The sequence below is a fragment of the Petaurus breviceps genome, unplaced genomic scaffold (assembly GCF_028583685.1).
Source record: "Petaurus breviceps papuanus isolate PSGF00001 unplaced genomic scaffold, PetGlider_PUasm1.0 181, whole genome shotgun sequence".
NCBI classification, from domain to species: domain Eukaryota; kingdom Metazoa; phylum Chordata; class Mammalia; order Diprotodontia; family Petauridae; genus Petaurus; species Petaurus breviceps.
The window spans coordinates 11,328,215-11,342,159 of NW_027185784.1; the positions used below are offsets into that span (position 1 = coordinate 11,328,215).

General features: G+C 39.8%; 1 protein-coding gene across 4 annotated transcripts in view; it reads right to left on the minus strand.

The window, feature by feature from the left end:
* RBM28 (RNA binding motif protein 28) overlaps positions 1 to 13,945 on the minus strand; it is a 40,449-nt gene that overhangs the window by 7,118 nt on the left and 19,386 nt on the right. For all 4 annotated transcript variants that reach the window (XM_069087153.1, XM_069087152.1, XM_069087155.1 and 1 more), the window contains exons 10-13: positions 12,053 to 12,162; positions 7,028 to 7,101; positions 5,759 to 5,894; positions 4,097 to 4,161 (exon numbers count right to left, since the gene is read on the minus strand). In XM_069087153.1, coding sequence (XP_068943254.1) covers positions 4,097 to 4,161; positions 5,759 to 5,894; positions 7,028 to 7,101; positions 12,053 to 12,162 — 385 coding nt within the window. The remainder of the gene's footprint in view (positions 1 to 4,096; positions 4,162 to 5,758; positions 5,895 to 7,027; positions 7,102 to 12,052; positions 12,163 to 13,945) is intronic.

Here is a 13,945-nt window from a genome sequence, read left to right on the forward strand (position 1 = left end):
TATGGTATGTGAATGTGATAGAATATTATTTTGCTGAAAATTATTCTATAAGAAATTATGTAGGGGGAGTGGCTAGGTGGTGCAGTGAAGGCACCAGCCCTGGATTCAAGAGGACCTGAGTTCAAATCCAGCCTCAGACACTTAACACTTAACTAGCCATGTGATGTTGGGCAAGTCACTTAACCCCAACTGACCTCGGGGGATAGTTTCAGAAAAACCTGGGGAAATCTGTATGAGCTGTTGCAAAGCAAAGGGAACAGAACCAGGAGAACAATTTATATAGTAACAACAATATTGCAGAGATAATGAACTTTGAAAGACTCAGGAACACCACAGTGAACAACCATCATTCCAAAGGACTCATGATGAAACATAGTATCCACCTCCAGATAGAAAGGGGATGGACAGAGAGCAGATTAAAAATATTTTATTTTCTTTCTCTTTTTCTGGATATGGTTAAGGAGGGAATTTGTTTTGTAGACTATACATAATTGTAATGGGGTTTGTTTTTCTTGATTTCTCAATGAGTGAGGGAGAGAATGTAAAAATGGAAATAAAATAAAACTGAATTTTAGAAAATAAACTTTCTAAGTAAAGATTATATCTCACTCTTGAGCGTTTCTCCAGCTGTCCACTTGACTTTCCAAGGTATATGTCTCACAGGAACCTCAAATTCAACAAGTCCAAAATATAACATTATCTACCTCCCAAACCCACCCTTCTTCTAAATTCCCAGTTTCTGTAAAGGGCAATACTAGTCTTCCAACATCCCAGGTCTACAATCTTGGTGTTACACTCAATTCTTCACTCTTCCACACATTCAGTCAGTTGCCTTATCCTCTCCTCAATGGCCTCCACTCTAATTCAAGACCTCATCTCTTTCTGGTCTAGCCTATTCTAAAAGTCTCTTACATTGACTCCCTGACTCAAGTTTTACGTCTCCCAAATCCATTCTCTACCTAGCTACTCAAGTGACTTTCCTTAGACACACAGTTCTGACCATGTCATCATTTCCCTACTAAATAAACTCCAGTGGCTCCTTCTGTATAATCACAGAATTTGAAAGCTGGAAGGGACCTTAGTGGCTGTATTGTTCATAACACAACTTACAAACGAAACGGTCCCCCAAGTTCTGCATGAAGACCTCCAGGGAGGAGGAAAGCCGCTGCCTCTAGAAGCAGCAAATGTACTTCTGGAAGGCTCTAAATATGAGTTAGTTTTTACTGATACCAAGCGTACATCTGCCTCTTTTCCACTTCTGCCTACTGCTCTTGGTTTTGCTTTCTAGGGCTAAAAAGAACATGTCTTATCTCTCTCCCAAATGATAGCCCTTCAAATAGTTAATAACAGCCATCATGTACCCCAGAGACTTATCTTCCCCAAAGCTAAATACTCCCGGTTCTTCAACCATATTCTCTTTATGATATGAATCCAGGGCCCTTGGCCATCCTGACTGCTGACCTCCAAATACTCTCTTAAAGTGTGGTGCCCCAAAATACTCCAGATGAGGTCTGATGGGGGCAAAATACAGTGGGATTAGCACGCCCTTACTCCTAACAAGGCCTGCCTTTCTGAATCTAGACCAAGACCAAGACTGAATTAGCTTTTTTGGCTGCCATATCACTGACTCACATGGAGTATGCATTCAGCTAAAACCCCCAGATCTTTTTGAGAGTAGTTGACTACAACTTTTCATCTTGTACTTGGTGAAGCTGATTTTTTTACACAGGTGTAAGACTTTACATTTTCCTGATTGGCTTTCAGCTTGTAACATTCAGACTATTAGCATATTGAGGTCTCTTTTTGGATCCTGGCCACTTTCCAGTGTGCCTCTAGGATGAAATATACACTCTCTTTTAGATTTTTAAAGCCCTTCACAACCTGGTCCCAACCTCCCTTTTCTTTTTTTTTTTTTAAAGCAACTAGGGTTAAGTAACTTGCTCAAGGTTACACGGCCAGTTATTTCTGGGTGTGGTGCTAAGTATCTGAGCCCAGATTCGATCCCAGGTCATCCTGACTCTGGGGCCGGTGCTCTGTGCCACCTGGCCGCCCCTCCAACCTCCCTTTTTGACCCTGCCATACATCACTGCCCTTCTTGCACTCAGCAGTCCTGGCAGACTGGCCTTCTTGTTGGGTCTAATACACAGCACTGAGCTTTCCTTTCCCATGCTTTTTCACTGGTTGGCCCCCATGCCTAGAACACTCCTTTCTCACCTCCACCTCTTAGAGTCTCATTTCCCTCACAACTCAGCTAAAATGCTGCCTTCTGTATGAAGCCCTTCCTGCTACCTCCCCTTGTTGGTGACCTCCCCACCAAAAGTACCTACATTTCTTTTGCACATTCTTGTATAAGTACATGCTGCCTACTTCCCTTTTCCTCCTTCCCAGCACCAAGAAAAGCTCCTGGCAGAGCAGGAACTTGATAAATGCTTACTGAGTGATACAGCGACTTGATCAACCTCACTCAGCTAAGTAAATAACCTTCTAAATCACATAATCTCATGAGCAACTAAAAAACCCAGTTAATTTCTATGGCCCCACAGCCAATACAGAATGATAAGAGAGTAACCCAGAGAAAGGGAAATGAAGAAAGAGACATCACTTCTGCCCATGCATACTCCACTCATTCTTCAAATGGTGTCCTAATATTCAAAAAGATAGTTCAAACTATAGGCCTACAACATAAATCCCTGATAAAACTCTAGAATGGGTTATTAAAATGAGTCTGTAAAACACTTAGAAAGGGAAGACAAGATCATCAGAAATTAGCATAAGCTCCTTGAGAACAAGTCATGCCGGACTAATTTCTTTTTTTTTTTTGATAGAGTCGCTAGACTACATATGGAGAATATCATGAATACAACACATCTTGATTTCAGCAAAGCACAGCATAACACTTGGGAATATGCTGGTAAATGTTTAATGACCATCTCTCTAAGAAAGAAAAAATGTGTGACAACACACTTCGAAATTTAATCTCCATTATAAATATTTTCTCCATCACTCTTTTAAGTCTAGACAATCAACAAAACAATAAATCGAGCCCTCACTTGGAGTATTTGCTAATTTCTGAGGTGTAAATGCTCCCACTGAAATTTTAACAATCAACTCTAGTGAACAAGCATGAGATGGCTCCAGCATGCCACTGAAACACCACCCAGGGTATCGTTGTAGGCAAAATGGGAAGCTGTGAGCTGAACACAAGCACGGCTGGGTAGTAAAAAGAGCACTGGGTCTGAGGTTCAAAGGGCATGGGTTCAGATCTTACCTCTGTGTGCTGAACTCATCCTCCTCCCAAACGTCTACCAAACTTGGCCATTTCTATTGAGGGCAATGTGAGAGTTCTAGCTTCCTAGGTTCATAACACCAACATTAAACCTCAACTGCTCACACTCCCCTACCCCACACACCAAACAGCTGCCAACTCATGCCATTTTAGTGACTGTGATACCAAGATTCTAAACCTAGCTCAAAGACCCACATCTTCCAAGTAGCTTGCCCTGATGATTCCAGCCCACACTGATGTCTATCTTCTCTAATTCCTTTTGTGCTTATTAACTGTATTACACAATTAGAATCTGATTATATATTATCCTATTCTCTGTACTAGACAATTCAGTACTTTATTATATTAAGATACAAAGCTGGCCCTCCACTAAAGACCTACTCTATGATTCATCATGGTGAAGAAATGACCCTGGGTTCTTGAAGATTATACAAAGAACAATCTTGGGTAGGTCCTAGGGTAGCCATCAGGTGATGAATTTTTCCAGTCACAGAAGCCTTTGGAGATCACATGATTAAGGTAAAACCACACAATTGTGACTGCATTGGTAGTGAGAAAAGATACAGTCATGAAATCTCAAACATTTGAGATGCTGTATAATGCTGATAGATGTAATATATAAATAAAATACTTGTCCTATTAACTGGTTCACATATATGCCTTATCCAAAATAGACTGTCAGTCCCTTGTAGGTAGGGATTGCCTTACACTCACCTCTTTAATACCCTAAAGTGCTAAGTACATAGTAAGCACTCAAACAATTTCTGATTGTCAGCACCTAAAAGTTGGCCTGGTTCTGGGTAGACTTACCCGTTCTCTCTTGGCGATATCAGCAGCACTCAGACCTTCTGCAGCTTTCGTCCCAGCACGGATCACTGAAAAAAAGAGGGCAAAAGGCCAGGAGGTCACCAAGGGAGTTTTCACTGAGCAATCAGAGGAATGTTTTCTGAATGATGCAAACAGCATTCAAGACCCAGAGGGCTATGCTGGTCAGGACACAGCAGTACAGCCCAGAAAGAGGTTACAATTCTCTGAACTCAAAATTGTCCCTAAGTCTAAAACACTGAACATTTTGTCTTACAAGGGAGCTGAATATGTATGGAGGATGTTAGATGGAGATGCCTGGAAGCAGTGCCCAACGATTTGTACTACCCAGATTATCTGCCTGCCCAGATTATCTATTGGTCAAATTTCTCTAGCCCCTGATATGGAGTTATTACCTAAAGAGCGAGACAGAGACTCATTCAATTAAGTTAAGCTCGACAACACTTATTAAGGGTTTTCTATGTGCAAGGTGTTGTAATAGGCTCTGGGGATTCAAAGATAAAAATGAAAGCAATCCCTTTAGTAGTACATTATATAGGAAGACTACAACACGTACAAAAAATAAACCAATCTGTAGATAGTTTTCATGGGCACCCTAAGCAGATAAGCAAAAGCCATCCATGAAGATGGCCAAATAAGGAGCTAACAAGAGCAGATAACATTAAAGAACGGAGGATAAAACTTTGGGTAAAGTCCAAACCATCGCTTTGGAGAACATGATACTGGGAATAGATCTGGCCTTTTCTGAGGACTTCATGATTTTGTTTGTAGTGGTCTGCTGTTACAAATGTTGTTTTTTGGCTTTTTAGAGACAACTTTCCACTGCCTTTGTAATGATGAGAAGCAGCAAAGTTCAAGACAAGGAGGGCCAGCTGAGTCAGAAGCCTATGGGTCAAGTCCTGCCAGTGACACACAGCACCTGTGTGACTGCAGGAAAGACAAAAGTTCTAAATGTCCTCAGGAAACAATCTAAGACCTGAAGTTATAGGTGAACTGCTGATATTCCTGAGAAGAGGGAGTTTTCATAATGAAGTTCCCTAAATCGATAAAATTACAGGTCCAAACTAAAAGCAACAAAAAATGGAAGAATCAAGAATCCAAAATTATGATGTTAGTAACTGGTTCAAAAGTAGAGTTCTACATCAAGTCTTTTAACAGAAACGGTGACAAAGGGATAAGATTCCTGGTTTGAGTTTCCTTCTCCCTCTTTGCTCCTGCAAAGAATGTTTAAATGCAGACTTGCAAAGAAGTTACAAGAACCTGGTTTTTCCACAACATGGAAAGTTATTTCCTCACTAATCAAAGTTGACTATCTGTAAAGTTAGAATAACATATAAAAGGTGCTGAATAAAAATTTTTGAATTGAATAATAAGAATAGAGCCTGAAGGTCACAGGATTTAGAACTTAAAAAAAAATCTTAGAAGTCATATAGTGCCATGTGAATCTCTTCATGTAATATAAATAGTTCTCGGTTTTAATGCAAAATTTTGCCCAGAATATATTATGGCTGAATCTTTTTCTGAGATTCTCTTTTCTGAGAATGCAGCTGTGAAAATGAATCGACTAAAAGGTTATCTGACAGCCCACTGCACATATGGCATTCTCCCAGACCATGGAACTGTGCACAATGTCTTCCCCTTACTCACAGCCTTCTCTGGCCAGATAGAGATTCCGGGTTCCTGTCTGCTTCTTTACATTCTTGGTTCGCAATTTCTCAGCTTCATCCCGGGACACAGCCAAGTCCACCTTGAGCTTTCGGCCATCCAGTTTTAGCCCTCCATCCTACAATAAAATATATCCTCTATCTCTTAAACTAGGCAGGTAGACACAGACAGATAGGAAAAAATAATTAAGCATTTGCTTGTTCAGTAAAAAGGTAATCCAATTCTTTCTGTCTGAAATGCAAATTCAGGTTATTCTAGTCTGGTGGTAACAAGGTGTACCTTTTAATGTGTACTGTTTTCTTGACTAAGAGCCAATGACAAATACAGCCTTACACAAAGCAAACTTACTACTGACTCTGAATGGTCCCTAGCTATCTAAATGGTCCAGAAGGCAGAACTAGATTGCTAAGGATATTGTAAGCTGGCAAATACTTAGTACCACAGGAAGGCTACTATGAGAAGAAATGAGGATATACTTTATTAAAGAGAAGAGAATCATGCTGATACAAAATAACAGATAATCAAAAAATCATCCAGCTTTGGAATGCCGTCAGGAACATGGTCTCATCTACACCTGGCACTGACTCTTTGCTAGACTAAGCATGTTGCTGATTGAATATTCTGGCAGGGATGACACATTCTCCCAACGCTGATCATCTGCCTTTATTCATGCCATCTTCCAAACCTGAAAATTAATCCTTTGCTTCCCTCTTCAATTCCAGTGTTGAGACTTTCTTTACCTCTCCACCCCAAATGAAAGTGAGCTCTCTCTTCAAATTCTTCATAGCGCTTTGCCTAGACAACCTTGTATTCCAGTTATTTCTGTGTCTGTTTTAACCCTTCCTTCTCCCCTCCATTAGACTATGAGTCTCTTGAATCCTACTTATTATACTTGTTCTGAGGCCTAGACCTGTGATTGCATCTATGTATGTGTGGAAACTCTCATCATGGATGAAGATCAGCAACTCATCAGCAACTCACCTATTAGAAAGGTGCAAGAGTACACTGAGATTAAATGATGTGCCCAGAGTCACACAGCCACTGTGCTTCAGAGGCAACATCTGAACCCAGATCTTCCTCACCCTCAGGCCAGCTCTCTATCCACTACACCTCAATGCTTGAGAAATGTGTGCTGAATTAAATCTTACTGTAGATAATCAAGAGTTGACAAAAATCAAAGGTGTTTACCTTATCAAATTTTGCCATGGAAATCATTATGGCAAAAATTGTAGGTCAAGGAAAATGTCTTACCTCAGTCTCTGCAGAAGCTGCTGCAAGACATGCCTGAGCTGCTTCCTGAGTCACAAACTGGGCAAATGCACAACCTGGAGAGAAAGAGAAACGAAGCATCTTCCTGGGGCACATCAACAAGCCAAGCCCAATACATTGTGGAGACTGAAGCAAACTGAGCTAGTGATGCCTCTTATGGCATATCCCCTCAGAGCTCTGACCTTCGACCCATCTCTCCTTTGCTCCCTCCTACAGGCCTGTCCAAGTTTCTCTTCTTCAGTAAGAGATCTACTTCTAAGTACTGCCTAGTGTGAGAGACACAAGTAAGGCCTACCCACTTTGTTTCCAGTTTTTTTCCACCATAGAAAGTACTGCCATGAATATTCTGGCATATATACACAACTTTCTTTCTGTCTCAGACCTCCTGAGGTATATACCCATGAGAGGATTGATAGGTCAAAAGGTAAGTAGAACAGCTTAGTAGTTTTTTGTGAATAATTCCAAGTTGTTTTTCAGGATTCATAGATATTGCTAGTTTCATCATTTCTAAAAGAGTGAGATTAATGGGCCACTTACCAGTTGGCCCCTTTCAAAATTGGAAGACACCAGAAAAATTTTAGATCACATTAGTGACTGAATATAGGGATTCTGCTATGTAAATTAGTGCTCCCTACACTTATGATCCAACTATTTTTTTCAATGAATAAATGGCTGAAGAGACATTTATTAAGTATTTAACATGAGTAAATCACTTTTTAAAGCTCTGGGGATGCACAAGACAATGCCCACTCTTAAGAAGCACACATACTAACAGGGGAAGGCAACACAGAAAGAGCCTCAACTTAGATGAAAAGGCTGGAAGGCTGGGGGAGGGAGGTAGGTAGGTAGCATGGCAGACAGTTATGTATCTACTTTAGTGTTCTTTCCAATGATTAAAACCAGATCAATTTCCAGTATTTAAGAACCAGGTTCTCTGGGTCTTCGATATCTATGGCTACAGAGAAGACAGGGGCTGCAGCACCTACAGAGGGAGCCAGAAGGCCTTTTCTCCACGGGGCAGCAGGTGCCAAACTAGAAGAAAGGCCAGTGAACTGAAAGGTCCTAAAATTCCCAGGGGTCTTGAGCAAGGGGTCCTGGACTATCACTACCACTAAGGGGAAGCAGAGTCAAGGTGGTGGCAGTCCCCTGGTACACGTTTTGCCATGCCACTGTGGCTACTTTGTTTGTTTTGCCTGTCACAAATGGCAAGTGATTAGCAACTGATGGGGGTGGGAAAAGGCGGGGGGGTCGGGAACATGAGGGATCGGGATGTGTCTTCCCTGTTCTAGTACTCTCTGATTTGGAGACACCATGCTATTCAAAGCCTTATCTTTTGATAAGTTTGCATATAACTAAGAGTAAAAAAATAAACTTAATACAGTAGGCATCTGTTTCCCTATGACTTTTCTGAACTTCATTATTTTTCTGCAAATGAAATAATCCTTTTTGTTTTGTTTCTAACATTCTTCCTAATTTTTTTGACCTTTTTAGTTACAGGAATATTCTGGGTGGAAGATTGTCTTTAGGGAACAATCTACATTGACTAAAAGATCCCTCTGCTAAGGTGTAGCTGACAGCTCAAAACTAATTATCTTAATAGGTATAACTCAAATTATTTTTTCTCAAAATGGCACTTTTTCGCTTGCCAACACTGAAGCTCATCTGCTACTTTTCTGCCTGCCTACTCACACAACCTGATGAGATCTTCCTACAATCCATGCCTTTCGATGAGACATCACACTACCTCGAAGAGATGAGTGCCATCTGCATAAGTATTTTTATGTGCACTTTCTCTTGCAGATCATTTTTACAAATGTTAAAGACTACACCCAATATCCTCCATCCAGCAAACTCCTGGCTTATCCAGGTTGGCTAAAAAAAACTTTCTTTGCTCCTAGACCATGTTGCTGTCTTTACTCTGGCACACGGAATGAAGTGCTGGGATGCGGCACCCCTAAAATCACTTACAACCAAGTCATCCTGTCATTTTCCTTTTTTACAGAAAGTAGCCAAATCATGTCCAAACAGTCCTGTAGATGTATGAGCTCTCCATGACATTTGAAATTTAGATGTACACACACAAAAAAGGAACTTACATTTCTTTCCTGTCGCCTATTGCATGGCACATCTTCTTATCAATCTTTGCATTAAAAATATTTTAAGTTGTTCCGTTTCCAAGGCAGGATAAGTAGGTTGGGCCCACACAGTATAGTCTGAGCCAAGAAATGTGATCCTGATTTTTTTGGTATAATTCCTTAAATGTTTATAAATCAACAACCTGTCACTTCAAAATCATATCTGAAATTAGCTGATGCTCCCTAGATGATCTCTATGTGACCAAGTTTAGGGCAGGCTTAGGACCAAAACCCCTTAATCACCAACTGAGCCAGTGGTTCTGGCCTTGGCTGCCTTCTTTTTTCCTTCTACACCTTTTCGTTAGTAATATAACCAACTACCACCTATTTAGTTATCATCCTGGAGTATATGATGCCCAGGGATCTACACAGCCAGCCCTAATGTCACTCTAAAACTATAATCCTACCAACTATCTAGTAGACCTCTCATGCTGGATATCCCATAGGCACCCCAAACTCAACCCCAAAACCTGATCCTCTTCCAAACTTCTATAGACAGAATCACTTTTCTTTCAGCCACTCAGGAGTCATCCTCAATTCTCTCCCTCCTCTCCTTTTCCTTTCTTAATCCCCATTATATCCAATCAGTTGTCAAGTCTCATCAATTTGGTCTTCAGATTTATCTTGCAAATACTTCTTCTTTATTCACAACTTTTTAAGAAAATCATCATACCATCTAACCTAGACTCTGACCATAATCTCCTAAATGGACTCCCCAAAATAATCTTCCCAAACAAGTCTGACCACATCACAACCCTGATCCCCTTCATGGCTCCCTGTGGCCCCTAAGATAAGATACAAATTCTTCTGTTGGGGATTAAGATTCTTCAAATTTTGGCTCCAGCCCAGTTTTCCAAGCTTATTTAACTTCTATATTCCAAGCAGGGAATATAGAATACTGTATACACTGGCAAACCAGACCAATGTTTAACTGTTTTCCCTTGTTAAAAGGGAGGTTTTTATGGCCATGGAATGTCAGGAAATGACTGTGATATAAAAAATAAAAAGCAACAATAAAACATTTTTTTAAATGTGGGAGATGCTATTTTTTCCCATTCTTTTATGAATTGTCATTGGACAATAACTAGGCTCCAAACCAAAGGAAAACAGCTTGCATTTCAGGAGTCATATAGTACCTTCAATGATATTAAGCTGCTCTCTGACAAACACCAATTTTAACACCAATATTCTCTTGATGATTCTACATACATGATCAATCACATCAAAATCTCCAGAACTTTAGGTGACTAGAAGGGGCGATGAACTTCAGAACCACAGAAGCACAGTGGGCAGGATGTTAGAAACTGTGAACAAGGAGCAGTGAAAAGATATCAACAAGGAAATACGTGATCAGAAAAGGAAGAAAGCTGATCATGTAGTGAGATCCAGGAAGTAACAAACAACCTAAAGGCTGCATTAACATATACAAAGTGTTAACAGATCTAGAGTTGGAACTCTGAACCTTGGGTCTATCCATGAACTTGGATGGAAAAAAAAAAGCATCTTTATGTTCAATAACCTCTGGTTTCTTTTTTGCAATACAACACATTTTACACATTTAAAAACATTATTCTGAGAGGGGATCGATTCACTTTACCAGACTGCCAAAGGGTTCCTGGATGAAAACAAGCAAAGGGCCCCAACACAGAGGAAAGCCTCCACTATACTAGTTAGATACTCCATGTAAGTTGAACAAGACTTGGACAAGCTTCCGGGCTGGGAGGGGGAGACTGAGGTGACCCCAGGAGCCGGGGGTGAGGCCTCACAGGCTGCAGCAGCAATGGGTTCGCACCTGACTCACGCTACTTTTGGGACCCGGAGGCAGAGCCCGACCCATTGCACATGCCTACCTTTCCCCTGGATTATGGCTTCCAGGGACACAAGGAGTGAGTGATGGTGGCCACACAGCAGGAAATGAATGATGCACAGCTGCTTCTGCAACAGCGGGATTACTGCGCACACCATCTCATTCGACTACTCAAGTGTAAGTGGGACAGTTTTCCAAACTTCCTGGCCTGTGGCCACGAGAAGCATGTCTGGGACCTCTGCAAGCACCAGGACTATGTGGGCTGCATGAAAGAGTTTGAGCGGGAATGGCGTTTGCTGGCACAACAGAAGCGGCAGGAGAAGAGTGAAGCTTCAGAGTCAAAATAGTCACAGTTTTACCAAGACCCCAGCTCTTCCCCCATTACCATGTACCAGCTGGATAAATAAACACTATTTTGACCTTCAAGAAAATAAAAGACTTGGACAGGCATCTCAAAGAATGAGAAGGTAGGAATGGGTTTTGATCTGTATCACTAGGGAATTCAGAGATGAGATTACCAACCTAATTATCAAAATATAGGAGATATTTCTGTGTTTTCAATTTATGGGAATAATGGAAATCTATTAAACCTGTTACATTAAGAAATGCAGTGCAGAGAGACAAAACTCTGGATGAGATTCCCTCCATGGATTATTAATAGGCAGCTGGGACTGTAACAAACACCAAATGAGATTCATGAACAACCACCACAAAAAGTCCCTTGGTGCCTCTGGTAAAGAAAGAACATGGAGTAAACCAGATTTATAGCACTTTTTATGTTCTCATGTAACATATTCTATTAAAATTATACTTTTTAGGGTTATATTATATAAGACATGCTACCAAAATAAAATTTTCAAATGTGATTTTAGTAAAAGATCTTAAATGACACTACCCTAAAAGATCACTGAGGACAAAGAGCTGACCTTCTTTTTCTTTGCAGTTCCCTCAGCAACTTTTACATACTCTGAACACAGCAGATATTCAATCAAAGCTGAATGTGTTTAATAGCAACAGCAGAAGGCTCCAGACCTCTTAAGGGCCCAAATGGCTGCCAATAGTTACCTTTGGAATGCTCTGTGTCTCGGTGGAGGACAATACGAACATACTTAAGGTCCCCAAATTGCTGGAGGATCTCCCCCAGATCTTCTTCTTCTGAGTCAAACGACAGGTTTCTATGAAAGACAATCAGATCTCATGAGAGAGTAACCCATTACAAATGCAAGATCCTGTGTACCTGCATTGATTGAAATGCTTCTCTCATGGCTATTTTATCTGATTGCAATTGACAGAATCTATCAATTTTATTTGATGGCAGCTGCTAGGAAATTCAGATTTTGGTGGAAATTCTGAAAAATAACCAAAGCTTCAAAATAATAAACTTCCAGACTTTAAACATAAGATGTTTACAAGTTTACTGAAAGAAGAGAAAATATTTACAAACCCTTTATTTTTCTAGATAAGATTTAGGAATGTTGGAAACCATTATTTGTTTTCTAATATTTCAACACAATGTTAAAATTCCGTATTTCCCCAGCTGTGCACACCCTTCCAGGAATAGAGAAAATGAGTTTTAATACAAATCTAGAGTATGACTTTTTCTCCCTAAGTAGCTACCATAAACTCTGCACACAATTATTTCACACAGAATAGTCCAGATGTATGTCTCAGACAGCACTCCATATTGAGACACACTTTATTTTGTCTCTCTCCATTTTCTCCATCCTTTGTATATCTGGTTGATTCCTTTACTTTATCATATTATTTACTATTTGGAAATTTGTAAGAAATGGTCTCCTTGGTTCTGAGAGCACTAACTTCTGACTCTTGATATTTTTTTCTTCTGTTATTCTTTGTGACAATATAATTATCTTCATGGAAGTCTCAAGTAATAACAAAAACAGAAGTCTGTAACTTTGATGGCAAAAGGACAAAATATACCATAGGAAGTTATATGAATTCATTTTAGATATGCTTTTATATGTACATGTCTCCCCCTCCTTTTACTCGTGATAGGACAGACTGTTTCATTTTTGGTTTACACGCAAGTTGCCTACCATAATGCCAGGCACATCATAAATGTCTGTTGACTACCTGGCACTGATATGAAAGACAGGCTGGAAGAAGTGAGTAAAGGCAGGATGACCCATAAAAAAGTGATTGCAATAGTTCACATAATGAAGTAATGTAATAAGGGCCTGTTCCAGCATAAGCAACTGCAGAAAACAAAGAATCAAATGATTACTTTATAGATTTAGAAAAAATAATAACAAAATTCCTTTGGAAAAACAAATGTCAATATTCTCAAAGGAAATACTGAAAAAAGTAAGAAGGAAAGCGGCCTAAAAGTACCAGATCTTAAACTCTTCTGCAAGGTAGTAATTATCAAAAAGATCTGGTACTGGTTAAGAAATAGAAAGGTCAATCAGTCCAACAAATTTGGTACACAACATACAAAAGGAAATAAGTACAGAGGCCTAGTATTTAATAAACCTAAAGATCCCAGATACTAGCAGTAAAAACTCACAATTTAACAAAAACTGCTGGAAAAACTGGAAAACAGTCTGGTAGAAACTTGTCAGAGATGTTATAGAGAGCAACATCTCATACAACGTACCAAGATAAGCTTCAAATGAGCACATGGTATAAACATCAAAGGTGACATCATAAACAAATAAAAGGAGCACAACAAAAATTATTTCAGGTCTATGGATAAGGAGAAGAGTTCATGATCAAATAAGAGATAGAAAGATTCATAGGAGATAAAATGGGCAATTTTAATTACACAAAATTAAAATATTTGTTCATGAACAAAACCAATTCATCTAAAGTTAGAAGGGAAATGAAATGGGGGTGGAGGGAATCTTTGCAGTAAGTTTCTCTGACAAATGCCTCACGTCTGGGATAAATAGGAAACAGATTCAAATATATAAGGAGAGTCATTCCCCAACTGTTAAA